Source organism: Pygocentrus nattereri, chromosome 15, assembly GCF_015220715.1.
Source record: "Pygocentrus nattereri isolate fPygNat1 chromosome 15, fPygNat1.pri, whole genome shotgun sequence".
In the NCBI taxonomy this organism is placed as follows: Eukaryota; Metazoa; Chordata; class Actinopteri; order Characiformes; family Serrasalmidae; genus Pygocentrus; species Pygocentrus nattereri.
Window position 1 is genome coordinate 29,773,150 of NC_051225.1, and position 21,555 is coordinate 29,794,704.

At 39.5% G+C, this 21,555-nt stretch overlaps 2 protein-coding genes across 5 annotated transcripts in view; both read right to left on the minus strand.

Annotated features, from left to right (window-relative positions):
* Nucleotides 1-3,530: 3,530 nt before the first annotated feature.
* amh (anti-Mullerian hormone) lies at nt 3,531-12,532 on the minus strand. Its single transcript, XM_037545190.1, has 7 exons — nt 12,366-12,532; nt 10,261-10,497; nt 8,303-8,481; nt 8,049-8,163; nt 7,832-7,967; nt 5,782-6,182; nt 3,531-4,814 (listed from the first exon to the last, which is right to left on the minus strand). The coding sequence occupies exons 1-7, from the start codon at nt 12,514-12,516 to the stop codon at nt 4,393-4,395; spliced, it is 1,641 nt and encodes a 546-aa protein (XP_037401087.1). The 5' UTR covers nt 12,517-12,532; the 3' UTR covers nt 3,531-4,392.
* A 4,760-nt stretch (nt 12,533-17,292) lies between these two features.
* The window catches only part of dot1l (DOT1-like histone H3K79 methyltransferase), a 30,058-nt gene continuing 25,795 nt past the window's right edge, over nt 17,293-21,555 (minus strand). For all 4 annotated transcript variants that reach the window (XM_017716807.2, XM_017716806.2, XM_037545379.1 and 1 more), the window contains one exon: nt 17,293-21,041. Coding sequence is in view for 1 of the 4 variants with exons in the window: in XM_017716806.2 (XP_017572295.1) it covers nt 21,034-21,041 (8 nt within the window). In the remaining 3 variants the exon portion in view is untranslated. The remainder of the gene's footprint in view (nt 21,042-21,555) is intronic.

Here is a 21,555-nt window from a genome sequence, read left to right on the forward strand (position 1 = left end):
CAAAATAATGTCAGCAACATACCTTAAGACTTATTATACAAAGAAAGCTGTTAGCTCACTAATTCCCTCTGAATTTCAAGTGGATTTTCAAAAACATCATTGTTGTCTGCAGTTGTGAGCAGATAGCACGTAGCGCAGCTGGAACAAAGCTGAATCTCAGCAACTCAGTGAGGTGAAAGCATGTCTGCACTGACCACCAAGTGTGCCTTCAGTGCCACCTTTTATTTTTTAGAATCCACTCTCAGCTGTGTCTGTCAGTCAAGAAGCCACATCTGACACACAACAAGACACTGACACACCGAGTTTGAAATTAATATCCATTCTTTCCATGACTAAACAGGTTACATCAGGTAAGATAAGTTCTTTTCTTACAGCTGGTGTTTAGTAGTTTTAGAAATGTTTGAATATCTTACATGATACTATGTCTTTCCTGAAGAACTTGAGCTTTCCTCAGATTCAACCTAACGTCTATTTTAAGCTGTGCTGTACGTGTTGTGTACTTCATACAGCTGCCATGTATAACAGTGTGTAAACAGTACATTGCAACTGGGTACATGGAATAGATGAGAATTCTGACATCTGTGGTTGATTTCCTCATGGTAATTTTGCTCTACCTTTAAGTCTTGAGTATAACAGACTGATAATGAATCGTGATAACAGATTTAACAGGTTCATGATAGTGAACGTGTTCTGTTTTACATTTGCTGATTTCTTTTCCTCTGTTTATAGGAGTCGTTTACTGATTGAGAAAAGATCTCTACTGAAAGTTTGTATTCTTGTGATACTTACACTTAGACTCTGTTCTTTCTGATAGCTCACTAATGCATCTTCCATTAACCTTTAATTAGTTAGTTAACATCAGTTAGGAGCCACTAATTGTTACCCAGTAGATTTCGTACCATTCTTTTGTGTGGAAGTGACCGTATTAATGAATATGATTCATGTGTTGACCCCACAGTGAAATACCGCCGGATACTGCCTCTCAAGTCTTTGAGTGAAGTGGAAAACCCATGGAAAGGGGTCACTTTAAACCGTTGCATATTAGTGGCCATGGTGGTTGTGGTGGTCAGCTCAGGGGTTGAACTCGTACAAGGTAAATCATTCTATAATTATTTTTGATAATGATACACTCATTTCTGTCTCCATGTAATAAAAGCCTGATAAAACTTTTCATTGAGATGTCATGTTATGTTTTCATTTCCAATATCAAATATTAAAGCATATAGTACTAACTAGTAGTAAATACAAAGGGCCAAGTTATTCATTCTTCAGCATCAGGGAAAAAAAACAGGAAACATACATATATGATATAATATCCAGTTTTTCAAAATTAAGTGTGTCTGGCCTTTGCTGTTATTACAGCTGCCCTTTTTAAAGGAGAGTAACTTTCAGTTTTTCCAAAGATGATGTTTATCCACACTTACAAAGTTCAGTCTTAGAAGTTCCATTTTCTGTACTTCATGCTCCAAGTAATCACATTCAGTGATAATGAGGTCTGGACTCTGGGGTAGTCAGTTCATTGCTCTAAGACCTTAAGCTGCTTCTTTCTTTAGTTTGCAAATGTTTATTTTTTTTATCTATGTCCTTTTCTCATTAACAGCTTCTTGACATCCTTTCACACCCATAGCATAGAGTTGTCTTCTCACAGTGGCAGGATGGATAGAAAGAAGCAGCTTGATTTTCTCCTCTCTCTCAGAAATGAAGCCACTGTTTATTTTTTTTCCACATTATTTCCTTTCCCATTCCTCATACTTGTGGATTACCTTATATCTAATATCCTGAAAAATTAATAACTTGTGCTTAACAGCCATTTTGACTGGAAATTAAATAAATGAAAGATACTCTCTGACTTTTGCGTAGTACCAAAGCCTATGTAATATTCGACTGGTTAAGGTTTTACAAGACTAAAAGTTGGTTTAATACTTGAACATGCCAAATACAGTAAAATCAATTCCAGATTTGTTACAGAATCAGATCAGAGTTGTTCTTTTTTCCTCCAGCATTTTCTACTGGTATCAGATCGGTGTCATGTCTAGTTTGCAGAGTGACTGGCTTGATTATTCGGCACTCTTGTGTGTTTCAGAGACATTGGAGCCTTTGTTTGAGGTGACAGAAGAGGAGGAAGGGTCAGAGGTGCAGGACGGGGACACAGATGAGGTACTGGAGGAATCCGCTATTATTGTGTAATATACTGCCATTGAGTTAACAGGCTCATTCTGAAGAAATCTCTGTATCCTTCCCTCAGTCTGAAGCATCCTGGTGGGACACCTTTGCATTTTGGAACTGGGGAGCAGAAGATAGAATTGACGAATTTAAGAAGAAGAGAGCAGCCAGGCAGAAGCAATCCGGAGAAAAGGCTGGATCCCGGATCCGTAACAGGGAAATGTCTACGAAAGGACTTCTAAAGGAAAGGGATTAGACCAGTTAATACCTAAAGACCAGCCTTTCAACATGGAGCAAAACCAGAAGACTAGAAAAGATGTTTTTTATGTGATTAAATAAACATGTAAGGAGACACGTTGAAGTGATAGTTCATCATAAATCAATTATTCACAGTTTATCCCTTACTTATATGAGGGTGAGTGGCCACATTTAGTGTTTGCTTTTATAGTTTTGTGCTATAGTTATGAGGCTAATGTAGCTAACAATCAACAGGCGCTTATTTCTGTCCTCAGCATTGTACAAACTGCTTGCCTAAACCATCAAATACTCAGTTTGTTCAGTATTTACAGGTAAACGTGCTTATGTTGTTTCCAACACTGCATGGTAACCTGTTATATACCCCCGTTATATACAGTTTTATGTAAGGAGGAAAGTGTGTATATTTAATTTTTGTAAAACTGTCGCTTTAAGGGACATAAAATCTATATTCACCGTACTATTATATATCACACGCTTTCATTCATCTGATATCTTCTCTCTCTAAAGCCTCAAAGGAGCCTGAAAATACTTGATCCATGAACAAATGTGAAGCATTTCAAGTGTTTATCACACATGACTCAGAGTAAGCCTGCTTTGTGGAACTTTAATGTATTAAAATACACAAATCACTGAATGTAAAACAAAGGCTGACTGAACACACCTTCAGTGCTGCAAGTGGTTGCGTCAAGGCATGAATCAAACACATTAGAGATTATATATATTGTGTTAACACATTTTGGTCTGTGGTCTTAGTAAAGTATACATACTGAAGTGTTTATGCTGATAATGATGTAAAAAAAGGTAATATAGTCTAAATGTATCACTGTGTACTACTCTAGAATGTTTATATGTAGAGGTGGTACAATGCACTCAGCCCATGATTTGATTTAATTTACAAGACTCGGTTCCCGTTTTTATGCTCTCACAATGTTTTGAACAAAATCGAAGTCAAGAGAAATAATGTCTGTAATCATGTTTTTGCATGACTTACGGCACAAGAGCTGGCATTGTTGCGTCCCTATTTCACTGAAAATATTCTGGAAAATCATTTGTCTCATAAGTGACTTTATTTACACTGCAAAAGTGGCATGTTGTCAAGTGAAATGATCTTAAATCTAGTCAATATATCTAATATTTCCCTTTTTGAGATGGTTGTGTACTTACTATAATGTTATATAGCTTATTTCTAGACATGTTATGTCATGTCTAGACATTACTTGAGATTACTTGAGACATTACTGACATTACTTAAGCATGTCAGAAGCACAAGGATAACTCCACCTCTCCTGCGTTCAAAACACTCCTTTTTAAAAATCTAGCCACTTACTGATATAAACACAGACACATGCATTGCTGAATTGCCTACACAAGTATCCTACTTAGTCAAATTGGTATTTGTCAATAGTATTTTAGTTTCAGAAAAGGTCCAGTCTCCTGGCCCTGGCTTTTCTTGTTTGGTAGGACTGTATATCATTGCTCTGCATAAAACATTGCAGTACAGAACTGCTTTGTGGTTGGATAAAGATGTGCTTACATGTAAATATAAATGCAATATAGACTAATTTGTGAGGTCTCTGTCAGAACACATGCATATCTTGGAGAATGTATATATAAACAACAGATAAACATAAACAAAAATCCTCTCCCCGAAGGCCTGATTAATTAAATCAGGTATCATTAATCATAGGGCTGTCATTGTCAATGATATTGGTGATTGAGAAATCTATTATTTTTACAGTTAATAAAGTACCCAGAGCTTTATAAAACAGGCCAAGCAATGCAAGTGGACTGAACTGTGCAATGACAAAACAGCCCTCATCAGGTGTGTTAAATTAGGAATATGTAAATAACTAAAAACGGGTCTGTGTAAGTGCTTATCAACAAAGACAGTGAAGGCGTTTCCTGTATAATATGTCAGTAAATCACTCCTCGCTTCCAAACTTTTGCCTGTAGTTCTGCAATCTGAGCATGTCAGCGACATTCACACTGTTTGGCTATCATGTTTGTTTTGTAAGAGATGATGGAGCCCTCACTGCCCACTTCAATCACACACAGGTCATCATAGTCCACAGGCACACAGCAGAGTGTGCGGTTCAGAGACTGACCGCTCTGCAGGTGGCTGTTCAGCAGGATAGCGTGGTTGGTGCCGCTGGTCAGTGGGAAACCGCACGGTCCTTCACAGTTGTTAATGTTGGCTGAAGGTGGCTCGAGCAAGTACTTTTCCAGAGATACAGTAAGGCTATGAAGGCGACACTGACTCGGCTTCGTTGGGCCTACCTGGTCAGCTCTGGCGGCCCGCTGTGCTCTCTCCACTGCCCACGTGCCCAACACAGTCTGTAATGCCTTCAGCAGCAAGAATGCCCTGTACTGGACCTCATGAGGGTTCTCCAAACCTTTACAGAGCAGATAGGAATTGATGTTTTCAGTAATATAAAGCGAATTTGGTTGCAGATAAATGTATAAAATGATCATACTTCTGCGCAGCTTCATGTGTAACTAGTACAGCTGTATGTTCCTACTAAGAAATTTAGATCTAGAATGAAGTGACAATAAAACTAATATCCAGAATGCCTCATATTTAAAACAGGGTGTTCAAATCTTGAGCCAGATAACTTCACAAAAGGCACTGTGGACAGATAAGTACAGTATATTATTTCTTTCCTGTCATACTTGAAAAAATGGAATGAAACATCTAAAGATACACGTCTAGTTTATATTGATTAAATCTACATGGTACACAAAATGAAAGTTAGATTTTTAGGTAAAAATAAAATAATCCTCTTTTGCATTAAAACAAAGCTCTGCTGATCGTTCAACACAGTCAAAATGCTAAATAGTCTTTAGTGCTTGAGTTAATGTATAACTGGCAGTTCACCTTTAACCCTGCAGACTGCTGGTTACATAGCAACGCAGACAGTCTCGTCTTGCTAGTACCTATCTAACGAAACGAAACAGAAAGGTTTAAGATGAACATCAATAATTTGGAGAAAAATTTATTTATTTGCCTTTATAATCACTCCAGCTGGTTTCCTGATACATTTAATATGCAATGGGAAACTGTCAACCACTAAAAGGTTGCAAGGCTGTTTTCAGCTTCTATTCGCCATAAGCTAGTTGGCGCCTCGGGCACCATTTAAGGTTCAAACAGGCATTATGGATACAGCTAATAATGTAATTCTAACTGTATTATTGATGTTGCACTGACCTTTCACAATCACCTCTGTTCATCATTCTGCATCTAACCTTTCTTATGGTTTTCTTTTTTACAACTGTGCAGCTTCCTGTTAATTTTGTGAAACTTGACTTGGCACAGAAGTTGAAAACAGATCATCACACAATGCCAAATGGTAAAATGATCACCTGTTTCTGCTCCTTCTTCTCCATCAGGGAGAGCAGTGAGGGCAGTGAGAATCTGCAGTTTGTCCATCACACCGCGTCCAGCTTCCTCCTTGCGGACCTGAGCTAAGGACTCGTCCAGCCGCAGCCTCAGTACAGACAGCAGCTCTGGGTTCAGGTCCAGCTCCACTCGGTGGCTCTGCAGCCCCAGACTGTGGCGGGGGAAGGAGAAGACGGTCGGGCTGGAGGAATTAATCAGCTCTAGAAGAAGAGACTCACTTGATGACACTCCAAGAGTCAGAGGAGGCAGAGAGTGAAGAACACTCTGAGAGATTGGGGCCCCTTTCTGGGCTGGACTTGCTGGATTTCTCTGAAGGGGGATTTCATTCAGAAACCTCTGGAGCTCACACAGGAAGAAGAACGTTCTGGAAGAGGTAAGAGGGCCAGGTTAGAGCGTATGACCGTGGGTCGCTTTCACACTAGAGTCTCAATCCAGTCCACATATTTAGTTCTAGCTACACACTTAAAAGGAACAGTTAAAATTTCAGTTTTCCCCTTCAGCAAGGACATTGGTCTCTGAAGCAGGGGTGGGTGATATGGCAAAATTCTCATATCACTATACACATTTCCATGATTCACAATATACAATGCATATCAAAATATTTTATCACTCCCACACAGTGTGAATGATTTTATTCAAGATTTCACATACTGCACTGTCCTAAATCCAAGTACTGCTGATATCCGTAACATTCTCAGAAAACTATATTGTTTTTCAAAAAACAAATTCATCATCATATTGAGTAAATATTGTCATATTTCTAGGACAGGGCAAAATGACAAAAATATCATTATCTTTATAAATTATGTCACAATAGATTGCAATATACTTTTCTGAACTTCATTATCAAGGGAGCAAAATAAGTCCCGTTTAACTGGATTTAATGCAACACAACATGCAAAATATTGGATAAAAATAAGTGTTGAGTTTTTTACCCAATTCCACCCGTTACTACTTAAGACTCCCCCAGTCACATGATACTACCAAGCTAGGAGGGTGAAGGCAGCACAGGCTTCTTCCGAGACCTGTGAAACCAGCCATCGCTTCTTTTCGAACTGCCGCTCACGCAACGTCACAGGACAGCCAAATGCACTCGGAGGAAAGTGCCAACCGCCAGATCTGTTACATCAGCTAACAGACGCCTTTGCTGACAAGCATCATGTTGAGTGATTGGGGGAGGAGGGCGGGGACGCCATCCTACCCACCAGAGAGAATGAAGCCAATTGGGCTCTCTTGGACTCCTGGCTATGGATGGCTATAGCATCACCAGGGTTCGAACTTGCAATCTCCTGATGAGAGGGCCAACGCTTAGATGGTTGCACCACTTGGGAGCCCAGTGTTGAGTTTTTGATTGAAACATTTTATAAAATTTTATAAAATGTTCCATTACAAAAGAGCAAGGTACATGCAGTTTTCCATAATAAGGGCATTTTAACCACCTGTGCATCAGTATGTGCGTGTGAGCCAATGAGAAAGACACGCAGTACTTCCAGTAGGTGTTCTTATCTCACTGCAAGCCAATGAAAGAGACAGATTCTGAGTTTCTTGTCTTACAGGAACTCCCTTTCCTGCAGTTCAACTCTATCACGTGGTGGGGTAGCATCATGCAAACAGCCTGCCTAAATCATCACAAACTTTCCAGTATCAAGTTGTTAACTGATACAGCAAACACATCATACAGCGTCAGAAGCAGGTGTATTTGAGATAACGTAACATCGTGATGCAGTTTAAAGCATCCATGACTTTTTAGTTCCCTTATATGTTAGCAACATTAGTCTTGTAGCTTTAGCATAAAACTAAAGAAGCAAAACTTCAGATGCCAAACATGTCTTGGTTAAACTCATGGATTCAGGATAAAGGTGAAAATAATGCAAATGAAGTTTTTCACAAGACTTCACTAGTTCTGCAGCCAAACTGAAACCCAGGCTGGCTGGGGTTCCCCCAAATGAGGACTATGAGAGCCTCCCATTTATACAATGACTCTCAGTTCTAAAACATCCCTCGAGAACATACCGATTTGAAGGAGCTGGACGTAGTTCACTTGTAGTTCTGTATGTAAAGAAAAGAACCACTGGGCTCAGTGGAATATTGGTTCTGGTGTCCTTCTTCACCATGATGGCTTGAAAGTCGGCCAAACCCATTTTCCACTCTGGAGATGTGCAAACAGTTAGAATTAAACTTCAAGAAAATTACTATATACAATATTAAACAGGCAAATATTGGTTCTCACCACTGTCATCCTGAGAATCCACAACAATTTTCAGCTTCAGGTGACCATGCCTGAAGATCTCTGCCTGGCCGACTGGCAGAACTATGAACTGTGTCCCCTTAGAAACACACACTGTCTAGGAGGGGATAAAATGAGACAGAGACATAGTCTGACTCAAACAGCTCACCGCAGAAATACATTTGCAGGCACTGCTAATAATAACGTCTCTGCACACCAGGGTACAGAAGCTCTTATAGGGCGTTATTGTGGCTGACCTGCTTGTTTGGCTGAAGGGCATGACTGCTGAACTTTATGTTTAACCCCTCTGTGTTAATGGTGTCCACAAAGAACAGGAGCATGATGGAGGACAGCATGCTTTGTTGATAATCCTTGCATGGTCTTGTGAGGTGAAGGGTCAACGTGAATTTTCCGTTCTCATCAACATTCCAGTGTTCTAAAGAAGTGAAGAGAACAATCCTAGAACATTGCCTGCTAATAATAAAATAAGGAAACAACTTGGAAATGGTATATTAATGTTCATAAACTGGTCAAAAATAATGTTTAAAACTATTTATCTGGGTAGTTGCTTGTAAAACAATAACATTAGAATGAATATTAGTAAACATTTACTTGTTAAAAGTTTTGGTTTCCATCTCATGGAAGAGAGATATTTCTATGTAAAATTGCTTTAAAAACCAAACCCATATAGTCCATATAGCTTTATTATATAAAATAAGATGCTGAATCACTGTTTGGAAACATGTCACAAAAAAAACAATGCAAAACAAGCCACAAGCAGCAATCAGGACTCAAGCACCTTAAGCCCAGTGAGGCCTTATGAGGCCCTAATGTTCATAAGGCTCTAACAACGACTTCAGCATACCGTAATTATATTGGTGACATGCATGCCTTACTTTTACGGTGACAGCTCAGATGGGATTCAGACCCCTTACCACACCAAACCCAACATTACGACACTGCAACAGGACCAATTTTGACACATATAATGAAAAGTGAGAAACTAGTTTGAAAACGGCTTTTACAAACTGCGCCACATGATTGTCAGTCTCTGCCTGACAGAAAACATGTTTCTTTTCCACAAGACAAATCCTGCAGGTTGTTTTTTTTATTGTTTTTGAATGTCCAGTTTGCAATTACTGTTGCACTAACCACCCCGCCCACATGTTTTGCATGCTAGTGCAGTTAATCAATCTGAACATATTTTCCCAATTTTGTTCCAATCAATCACTCAGAATAACCTGAACATATGGATTCATGTGCTGCAGCCATAATGTGCAGTGTCAACATTTTTGATAATTATTTACTTTTAGCCTTCACAGATTTTTTCCACACCAATTTTGAGGCAATATAAGTGGGACTAGTTCAAAAATGATTGTTTGGAAACTTGTCATAGTCGCAGAAAAACAAACAAACAAAAGGTTTTCTAAAAGTATTTGCAGAAATGTCAGGTTCACCACACTGCTAGACAGAAGACATTTTTTTCTACAAGATAAACACAATAGGCCCAATGCTTGTATTTTTATGAATAGCACCCCCTAATGGCCAATTTCATAAGTTGTTGGACAATGCCTACATGTACATACCTTTCAAAAACCAGGAACTGGTTGATTGGAGGCCATATATTTCCCATTACTGAGTTGTCCTTAATACCGCATTTTCAAGGTAGATCAAAGATGTCACATGCAAAATATTAGCTTAACAGGGGCAGTCGTGGGCTGGAGGTTAGGGAACCAGCCCTGTGACTGGAAGGTTGCCGGTTCAATCTCCTCGGTTGACGGTCCATGACTGAAATGCCTTTGAGCAAGGCACCTGACCCCCAATTGCTCCCTGGGTGCCATGGATAGGGCAAGTGTGTGCATGTATGTGTGTGTTTCACTGCACAGATAGGTTATATGCAGAGGTCTAATTTCACAGTGTGCGAACACAGCAACAAATGGTTCTCAACTCTCCCTATTAACAAACTGGCACCAAATCATGTCACCTTCAACATAATATTACATTTATGTGTAATTAATTGATTCTCAGTACCTGGTTAATACCTATTTTTAGAGGGCACTTGAGTGGAGGTTTGTAAGTAGTTAACACTAACATACTGACTGATATAAAATCACACTTAATGGTATTAATGTTTATTTGTATTCATTTACTCAGGTAGTCTCAGAATTTTGCACAGTATTGCTTTGATATGTCTATTAAAATTGAGCACTGGTACCTTTTTTGGTGTGAAAATATCCTGGGCCACTGTCTTCTTTATGTGCCGTTTGACCCAGCATTAGTAGTGATGAAAACTGCTGATGCTGTACACCATCAGAATCTGAACAAATTCCAAACTGAGCTAATTCCTCCTTTCCCAGCTCACTCTGCTTATTCCAGCCATCATGCAAAGCAAGTAGGAAGTCAGTCAGAGCATCATGCAAGCGCGGCTGCTTCTCAACACACGGCTCGTGCCCTGAGAGGTGCTGAGAGGGAGGAAAAAGGGAACCAGAGATCTCTCCATTGGGTAAATGTTCTGTATTCTCCTTCTCCAACTCGCCTCCACTGTGCTCTGCGAATGGGTGCAAATCACATTAGATAGAAGGCTAGCGAGACAGTGCAGATTCTCACCTACAGTAATTCATTTCTAAAGAAAACAGGCTGAGCCATCAGACCAATGTAAACAATACAGCTCACATCCCAAACGTCACTGAATGTAACTGTTTAACATCTTTTTTTTTATGACATGCACTGTATGTGTGCACATAGTTATTGCATTTACTGTCTGCCCATCCACCCACCAATGCTAGGATCATGTGGGCCCAAAATAGACCCCATTTTGGTCTGAATAATTGAAATAGCATTTCATTCATATTGTCATATCTCAATGAATTGGGTGCTCTAATAAAGGCTAATACAATTAGTTATTGGTGGCGCGGTTGGTAGCGCTGTCGCCTCACAGCGAGGAGGGCCTGGGTTCGATTCCCTGGCCGGGTGGAGTTTGCATGTTCTCCCTGTGTCTGTGTGGGCTTCCTCCAGCAGTCAGACTAATTGGACATGCTAAATTGCCCCTGGGTGTGACTGTCTGTTTGCCCTGCGATGGACTGGCGACCTGTCCAGGGTGTATCCTGCATTATAACCGTTGGGATAGGCTCCAGCGACCCTGACGGACAAGCGGCTTAGAAAATGGATGTATGCAAAAGTTTGGGGACAATAGGAAAATTCCATATTCTTTTGATTTTTGAAGTGCAAAGACATACACAACCTCTGTAAATGCACAGTTACATTATATTTGATTAACTAAAAAAAAAAAATATATATATATATATATATATATATATATATATATATATAGTAATTGTGTCATGTGCACATTCTGGACACCCTCCACTAAAAATGAGGCTAATTACTGCCTACAGCGCAGAGGAGGGCTATAAAAAGACATCAAAGTGCGTCCAGCTTGCACTGTCCAAAATGCCATTCATGAAATGGTAGTTAACAGGAAGTCAAGGCAAGATCCGGAAGACCAAGAAAGCTCGGTAACACAAACTCACAAAAAACAAGTGTGTCCGTCAAGAAACTGAAGCTGAAAAGAGGCTAGCATTTACAAACAGGACAATGATTCCAAGTATACCTCAATATCCTCCATGAACTCCATTAGAAACAAAAGCTAAAGTGTTTGGAATGGCTCTCACAGTCCTTTGACTCGAACATCATTAGAAATTGGTATGTACCTCTTAAAGACAGCCCACGAATATGGCAGAACTGGAAGCTTTCTGAAAGGAGGAGTGAATGAAGACTTCTAAGATGGCTATATAGATCATCTGGAAGCTGTGATATCTGCCAAAATGTGTTTTAGAGAGTAAATTTGCACAAATATGTTTGTTTTTTTTCTTCCTTTTTATAACAGAGGTTGTGTTACTTCACTTCAATAATCAACAAAATGTGCTTAAACATTTGCTTACAACTCTAAGTAGTGATGTAAGGGATGCAAATGCAGACTTCTGGGCCCAGCCACCATTAACATCCTGCATTTTAGGTCCCAGTATGCCTGCCCCACCTGCACTTGTAGTTACATCACTCAGCAGTTATTTCCGCTCAGTGATCAGTGATGATGTACATTATTAGAGCCGCTCAAGATATTAATTGCAATGACAATATTGGCCGTGCAAGAAGACCACAATGCAAATGAGCCCATCAGTACCGAACCAGTACCTCGAACCAATCAGTAAATTATTATATACACCACATAAGATGTTACTGTATCACAAGGCATATCACAATTGCAAAAAGAGTAATAATTTAATCAAAGCATGGTACTTTATTCATATCATGCTGCTCTACTGTCCGAGTATGGAAGTGACTGACCTGGCCGTGGATGGACTGGGGTCATGTCCTGGCTCTGGTCCAGCTTTCCCTCTGCAGTAGTATGTGGCCCTGTGACCGCAGTCACAGACAGAACCAGCAACAGCCTAAGCCCTGTCTGCACAGCCATGGCCCCACAGTCACAACAGTGTGAAATGCTTGTTTTGGGGCGTTTCAGCAAAAGAAGCCCATTTTATACACAACTCCTGCATTCCTGAAGGAAAACAGTCTGCCAGCTTAGCTCCACAATAGCAGTGTCCTTGAGGGTTTTTGATGTGTGGGCTTGTTGTGTAGTAAGGTTGAACCAGGCTGTGAGAATGTGTAGAAGGCACCTTGCTAGGCTTGATAAGCTAATACACAAGTCACACACAATGGATTACTGTATAAAAACCACTCAACGCTGCCAAGTTAAATCTGAGGATGATAGCTTGAGTTGACATCAAAGTGTGAGGAGTTGGTGGCGTCTAAAAGCCTTTGTCTTTTGTGAGTTCACGTAATGTCTGTATTTCCTTACCCCATTTTATCCTCATGGAAAACATGATTTATGGATTCTCTGTTCTTTCTTTTAGATTCTACTCAATCTACATTTTCTAATATTCACAAAGACAAGCGCACATTTTGAGGGTGACGCCTGAATGTGAACCAGAAAACATTTTTCTTCTGTACTGTGATGTAATTCTCTGTGAAACATGGTATCAGGGTCTCTGAGCTAGCTGAGGATAAGTGGGGATGGTGAGAGGACGAGGTGAAACGGCATTATTGGGTAATACCTTTACATCAGCATAGTGGAGATGATGTTGAGAGGATACAGCAAGAAGTGGGCGTCCCATGGGGACCCCTATTTATTAGGGGTGCAACGATTAATCAACTTATTTGACTAAAATTGATGACCAAATTAGTTAATTTAATAGTCGATTAGTTGGTTCATCTGAAGATGAAACACGTCGGTCAAGACCACAGCTGGGCTTTACAGAGCGGCAGGTTAGGACAAGTACCACCCAAAACGATACTATTACAAGAACATTGCTCTCAGAAAGTGGGATAGGATTATATAAAGGAGAGAATGCAGTGGTACACAGTCATGTTTGTGTGTTGTTTATTGTTTGTGTTTTGATGTTTATGTGTAGATATGGCCACGAGGTTTGTGAAGCGCAGAGAACCTGTTGACGCCATTGAGGGAAAATTGATGTAGTTTTATTTTTGCTATTTTGCACATCGTTGATTTGAAATTTTGACAGGGAAAAAAGGTTTTATCTTTTGTATTAGTAAAGCTTATTAAACAGTCAACTTTTGAATAAGGTATTCATATTTGTTGTCTTTATTTTTTGTTGGCAAATTTACAAGTTATTTACAAGTTTCTGACCACTTATAAAATGTGTTCAAAGTGCTGCCCATTGTGTTGGATTGTCAATGCAACCCTCTTCTCCCACTCTCCACACACTGATAGCAACACCGCAGAAGAAATGCTAGCACAGGCTTCCAGTATCCGTAGTTTCAGGTGCTGCAACTCTCGTATCTTCACAGCATAGACAATTGCCTTCAGATGACCCCAAAGATAAAAGTCTAAGGGGGTCAGATCGGGAGACCTTGGGGGCCATTCAACTGGCCCACGACGACCAATCCACTTTGGAAGCTGGCACGTTCCCGGAGTTTTTCCAGCAAGATGGTGCACCACCACATTATGGGTGTCAGGTCTGAGCATTCCTAGATGAACAGTTTCCTGGAAAGTGGATTGGTCGTCGTGGGCCAAATGAATGGCCCCCAAGGTCTCCCGATCTGGTTGGTCACCAGGTGACCTCTGTCCAGGAGAGAGAAAACAGAATAAGCAGGGTGTGCATCAGCTGTACATGCTCCTAGGTGTGTGTGTGTGAATGTATATGTCTGTCTGCCCCACAATAGACTGGTGACCTGTCCAGGGTGTGTCCTGCCTTCCACCCAGTGACTGCAAGGATAGGCTCCAGCTCCCCCGACAACCCAGAAGGATAAGCAGGTTAGAAGATGTATGTTTGTGCGCATCAGCTGTTGCATGCATATCCCGTCATCGCTCACCACACTAGGACACAAGACCTGTCTGTTTCACAAATGATACAAAAATGTATTTTTATCACTGCAAAAGTCCCATATATAATGCCTATATATAATGCTCAGCTCCCCAACTTAAAGCACTGTCTCTCACCTCTGTGATATAGTGAGTTAGGCTTAATATGACCAGGCACAAAAACTAGCATGAAAAAGGTCAGTTTTCATTTCAGGGTCAACAAACATCTTTTGTAAACAACAACATTAGGCCCCTGCAATGGCAAATCACGGGTAAATCAATTAAGAGTTACGCACATTGTGGTACACACCTATGTGCTGTTTGCCCAGTAAACAGGATGTTGTGGCTGTAAAAACTGAGCTTTGTTCTGTGGCCTGGCTTGCAGAAGACTCACAGCTGCAAACATGTTGAATACTTTCAAGGTCTTCACAGCTCAGGCCAGCTAGGTGGTAGACAAGACCGAAGAGATAAGGCAACACAGAAATGCAGCCAAAAAGTCACAAAATAACAAGAAGCCATTCCTAGAACTGTTTACCAGTTACAGAAGGAAAGACTTTTCCCTGCCAGGTCTGTGGTGAAACAGAACCTGATGTTTTTAGCATGCTGGGCAAAGGTACAATACGGCACTGTTAACAGCTGAACAGTTCCTTATTGCCATCAGCTTCTAGTGTTTGTTCCCAGTTTAATGCAGAACTGGAACCCACAGAGGACATAAACCCCCAACACACAAGCAAACTTGTAGACGTTTTAAAAACGACTGTATTCTTTCTGCTGCACAAAATATTTCAGAGCAGAGGTAAATCAGGCAGTTTCCCAAAACAGCTAGACCCATCTTTGGTCAAGGCTGTGATAAGAGATGAACAGTTTGTGCTCTGCTGAGGTAGCAACACAAGACTGGTTCGTAGCAGCGTCTGACAGCATTTATTGCGAGCCTGCCTGAGGAAATAAGTTAAAGATTTTATAGATATAAAGAATGTATATATAGATATAAAGAATGTATATATAAAGAATGCACAAATGTTGATTCTGGTAAGAATGAATAGCAATTCTGAGACCGTCGTTTGCACAGGGTTGGACACCCCTGGTCAAATGACCTGTTTTTCTTGATTCTCAAAGGGAAAATAATCCTCTACAACTGAACACCTTTCTTCATATTTTAATGCAAAATTACTATTTATTTGCTGAATTTAACATATTGGAAGGATGAAAATCACCATAAAATGTGATCCACGCAAAAAGCACATTTTATATTGTTCCCCAGTGTTTTAAACTCAGCAAATAAACAGAAACTGTGCTCTAAATTTGACAGAAAAATGCCACATTTAAACCATATTCTCTGTAAAGCATGTTTACTTATTCTCACTTGGAAAACCAACAAAATGTGTAACTTGACTGGGGGTGTCCAAATATTCCCATAGAAGTGTATATGATTTTAAAGCATAAGTAATGCTAGCCTTTCAGTAGACCATGAAGATAGATTCACTTATCGTGTGATAAACAAATTAACCAAACTGTTTTTGCATTAAATATGAAATGTCAGTAAAGGACTTCTTTTTATTCATGAAATATTTTCCAAAAGGTATCTTCCCCCTTCACTTAAGTACAGGAGTACTTTGTCCACCACAAGGGAACGTTTTATTGATTCAAAAACTTCATTTGGTTGTCATTTAATGTTTATATCTGGTGGTTTGGCTTCATTCTAAGAAATTACAGCCTTTTACCATTGTAGCAACCATGTCCATGTAGGAGTTTTGTCCAGTGTCGGGGAATTCATTTATTCGCCAGTGTACAAATTCCATGCAATATTTTTTTTTAGCAAAAATGTTTGGCAACACTTTATTTGGATGGTCCACTTAGGATGCTTTGTTTACTTTCAAGTTACATTGAACTGAATATTCCCTAAATTGACCATAATTTTCTTTAACTCTAAACCTGGCTCTAATCCTAAACCTAACCCTCACCCTGGTCCAAATCCTAACCTTAACCCCAACGCTGTTTATAATGAACTGAGTTTCAACAGTAAAACCATTTGAACACCTGTAGATAATCTATATGATACCACAGTGGACAATCCAAATATAGTGAGAACACATGTTCTGCTTTCATTTGCTGCTGGTGGGGTTTAATGAATACTGGGATACAGAGCGCAGATAAACTAACTGAACATCAGGATGATTAAAGAATGAATCAAGACAAGACTTTTTTATTAGAAACACTTTATTAAGTTATAACAAAAGCTGAGAGATTCAAAAGAATTTAGTCTTAATTTAAAACAGCTGTTCATTTTCATTTGATAAAAGAACCAGCACCAAAGACAGCAATAGGAGTAGAACATTGGTGAAGACTTATTGCACCATCATCCTATCCCATTCTGCACGGAGAAAAGAATGGAAGTAAAATGACTGAATATAACAGCAATGCAGAGAGTTAAAATTCCTTTACATAGAACTATGATCACTTTTGTCATTTAGTGTGAAGGGACAGGTACGGGTACAGTACGCACACGCATGTGGTTGGAAAAGGCTAGCTGACGCCATGATGGAGGGGAAAAAAGAGCAGAAAGCTACATCACCTGCGGAGAACGCATTAAAGCAAACGCAAAAATGGGGGGGGGGGGGGGGGGGGGGGGGTAATTTTTTTTTTTCATTAAAAAATAAAAAAAGGACGTGTGTCCATAAACCCACTGAGAAGACATCCAAAATGTTTCTAGACTTCCCTTTAGGTTCGAGACACCATCTATGAAGCCAAATAAGCGATCTTCCTGAGACTATAGAGGGATCTAAACGCATCCTCACAGTACGCTCTATCACAAAGACATGCCAACACAAGTTGCCTTTGAGTGTATGACTCTAACCTTATACATGTACCTGAGTAAATACACACTACCCTAATTAACTGCGAGAATTCTAGTCACATATATTAAAACGGATGCTTTCCCCCACACAGCTAAATTTTTTTTTTTTTTTTCACTCTTACAAAGCTATAAACGAATAAGATCAATTCAGACGTCACAGAAAGCCGAACAAGCTGCGCTTGTACTGGAGGTTTTTTTATTTATTTTTTTGTTTATTTATTTATTTTTTTTAAAGATCTCACCCCTCTTGAGCACACTGTGTAAAGTGTAGATAAGTTCGTAGCTGCATTATCCTTGTTTAAAGTGTAGGAGAGCACCTTTTGTTACTGGTCTAAAGTGTATTAAAACCATCTGGATCTTAAGTCTTAATAAAAGCATCATCAATAAAACAGTCGCAAAAATATCAAACACAAACAGGCAAATTGAAAACAGATAACATTAACAAAGACAATATTATATATTTATAATATTTATATATATGTATATGTATATATAGACAGACCTTTTCAGTGCTGGTAACAATGTTAACAATGGACTTTCTTCTCTGGTCATGATCATACATAGTAAAAAATAGCCTCCACTTCACAGAACGATCAGAACACATTTCTAACACATTGTAGTCTATTTATCAGCCTTGTTAACATAAAGCTTAAGGGAGGCCGATTTCTCCTTGATCACACACGCACAAAAAAAAAAAAAAAAAAAGCAAAAAAACAAAACAAAACAATCACACAAAACAATGAGAAATAAACCTGCACTTGCCTGACCATTAACTAGGCTACCGCTGTTTTTCCAACCTCTTTTCGCTGAATACTGGTCTCTACAAGCCAGAGCAACTTATACTTCATCAAAATTTCCACATACCAGGCTTAAAAATCTGGAATGGTAGAGCAGTTTACAAAAGCACCCTCGGCTCAGCGTCGAGAAAAGAACTTTTGTCTCCTATGGTCTAAGCAGCACCGGTTTCACACTAAGGTGTATTATGTGAAACATTTGGATAGATTCCAGGTGACACGACTACACCCAGAAAAGGAGGCAATGGTCTCAAGCACAGAATTGCAGCTTTTTTTCCCCAACAGCTAACTAAAAAGACATGTTCAAGAAAGAATGCCATACAGGCACATTAGCACCAGCCAAACTGAGTCAAATCATAATAGGTTTAAGAAAAGTAAGTCGCACCCTGCCTAAAGGCTGCTAGCACTTGCTGCTAAATGTCAGCACCAGTGGAGGCAGAACCCCTACCGTTTGATGATTATTCCCACCTCCCCCACCCCCACCCCGCATCAGTTATTGCCGTAGTATCACAAGCCGTTCTGGTGAAAAAGCGTGGCGCCACGGTCTAAATCGTCTTCGGTTCCTAAGAGCAAAAGGTGTTTTAAATATATGTATAATCAGCCATTGTCGATAGCACTACTGAAACATGCTTCAACACACTCGGTGCTAAATGCTATTATAAATATCTGAAAAGCCACAAAACAGCAAGAAAAAGTCCCTGTTAACAAAAGCACCCAGAATCCATCTTTTAATCTGATGTTCGTAATATAAATAGGCACAGTCCAGAGTTGTACAGATTGTAGCACCATGTTTTTTTTTTTGAGAGACTGTGAGTCAAGTACACACACTTTGCACATATTGTGCTCTACTGTTACACACGCACACACCCACACACACACACACAAATTGAACAAAACAAAATACAATAAATGAAACAAATGATAAATAATCTAAATTATATACAATTATACAGTCTGAGAGTGACTCCCATTCACAGTACAAAACAAGCTATCAAAAACAACAGGAATAATGGAAAATAAGGTGAAAGTTGCCCAGTAGTTTGTTTGATGCTGTATTTCCCCAGTGTGTGATTTTTCTCTTCAAATCTGTTTATGAGAGTTGTTTCTACTTGCAGAGAGCACCAAAACATTACCAGAGTGGATGATACAAGAACTACGTAGATACTAGTTCTCTGTGAAACCTTTCTGAGAAAAAGGTGTTTCAGCACCACAAATCTTTATTTGTCTCGGATAAATCACCTGAATATATTGTACCATATACAACACTGAGCTTTACATGCGAATGTATCTTTTAAGGATATCAGCAGTAATTGAGGAGGGAATAACGAAGATTTCAGTTGCAACATACGGCTTGTTATATATTTAAAGAAAAGAGCAAAAAGCAAGCCTCACGCTGAGCTGGGGTAAATGTAGTGATTTTAAAACAGCTTCGTCAGTTACGATAACCAACCTGATTAACTAGCTCCTCTCACTTCATGCGTCTGCGCACAGGCTTTCAGTGTTCACTCCTGGTAGGTTGTGCTTTAGCAAGTGCGTGTGGTGGAGGTATCAAGGTAGGGGACTTAACAGTTTTCAGACACCAAATCTACTCACCCCCCCCCCCCCCCCCCCCCCCCCAAATAAAAATTTGTTTAAAATGGTCATTTTGCTTTTTAAAAGCACAAAAAAACTAAAATTTCCTTCACAATCATACCAGTTGTATGTAATGAACAGCTCCACAGGTCTGCTCTCCAGTGTAAATGCAGGGGAATACAGTACGGTGTAAAAGTCTTAGGCACCTACACAAACTGTAACCATTTATCTGACTGTTTTAAAACTCCATATAACATTAAAATAAATGCAAACATTAATACAGTATAAAGTAAGACTTTATTTCTGTATCAGAACTCGGGTTGTGTTCAGATTGTTGTTGCCCCCCCCAGCCATTGCAGAGTTTTGTTAACTTTCATCAGCACACCTCACTGTAGTTCATGAAGCACTGATTTTCCAAACCAGGTATTTAAATGTTGGCTATGATCAACAATGGGGTGTCACAAGAGGAGGTTTGGAACTGTTAATATCTGTATTAATACTGTTTGTATTTATTGTAATATTAGTGTTCTCTGAGTAAATCAACACTCACTGCCCAGTTAAATAGCTTTTTAAATCTTATTTTCCCAGGTGCCTAAAACTGTAGCACAGTACTTTATCAACCAAATGGCTGCATTTTAAAGGACTTCGAATTCAAAATAATTCAGGACTCTCAAAATAAAGAACTGCAATTTTTCATTTTTTCAAGTAAAGTTTTATCTCGCCTCATTTGTCTCTTAAGAAGGTTCTAGAATTATCCGAGTGTGCAGCAGATGGGGTGAAAATTCTAGATTTTACAGCAGGTTCCAGCACCAGGGAGGCACACAACCATGAGGACAGGACTTGCAACCAAACACATTGCTGAACCACCCTCTACAGCAAAGAGTGAGCATTCAGGAATGACAATTTATACAACGTCTTGGCTCAGCTGATGTTGTTTTAATGGAATTCATAATATAAAAAAAAAAAAAAAGAAAGAAAAGAAAATAAAACTTCTGAGAAAAAACCATTAATTTCATAAATTTGATTTGGACAATCACTTCAAATCCGTAGCATCTCTAATTGTGCATAAAAACCTCCATTGATGATGTTTAAAATGAACCATCCACCAAGCCATGAGTAAAACATACAATTATGAATGTTAACATTTTGTCTATGTGCCTCCCTTTTCAACTCTCACCAGACCGGAGCATGATGCTGTGAGTGGGCCTGCATCTGTGTATATGTCTGTATTTGTGTGTACAAGTTCAGCTGCACCTTTGTTGAGTTCTGAAATCAATGCCGGTTTTAGCGCAGCGGCTTTAGCAAACATCGGAGCACCAGTGAGGGAGAGGAGCCCATTGGTCCACACCTGTCCATTGCATAGGTTGTGTTGGGTTGAGGTAGATTGCGTCAGTTACCTGAAAGAAGTGCAAAGGTAAACACATTTGTTGGCTGCATCTGTTTTGTTACAGCTTAAAAGAAGTAACCGCTTGTTACACAAATACAACTTTAAATGACTGCAGCAGCAAAGTAGGAGAACAAAAGAAGGCTTAACTGTTAAATGTCAATCACATAATATTCAACCCCAATTGTGTAAAACAAAAAACAGAATATGATTACACTACAAAGACAAGATATTTAATGTTCAAACAGATAAACTTTGTGTTTTTTCCAAATATTCACTCATTTTGAACTTGATGCCTGCAACACGTTCCAAAGTAGACTGGGAAAGTTGAGGAATGCTCAAAAAACACTTGTTTGGAACATTCCACAGGTGAACAGGTTAATTGGAAACAGGTTAGTGTCATGACTGGGTATAAAGGGAGCATCCCTGAAAGGCTCAGTCAGTCATTCACAAGCAAGGATGGGGCGAGGTTCACCACTTTGTGAACAACTGCGTGAGCAAATAGTGCAACAGTTTAAGAACAACGT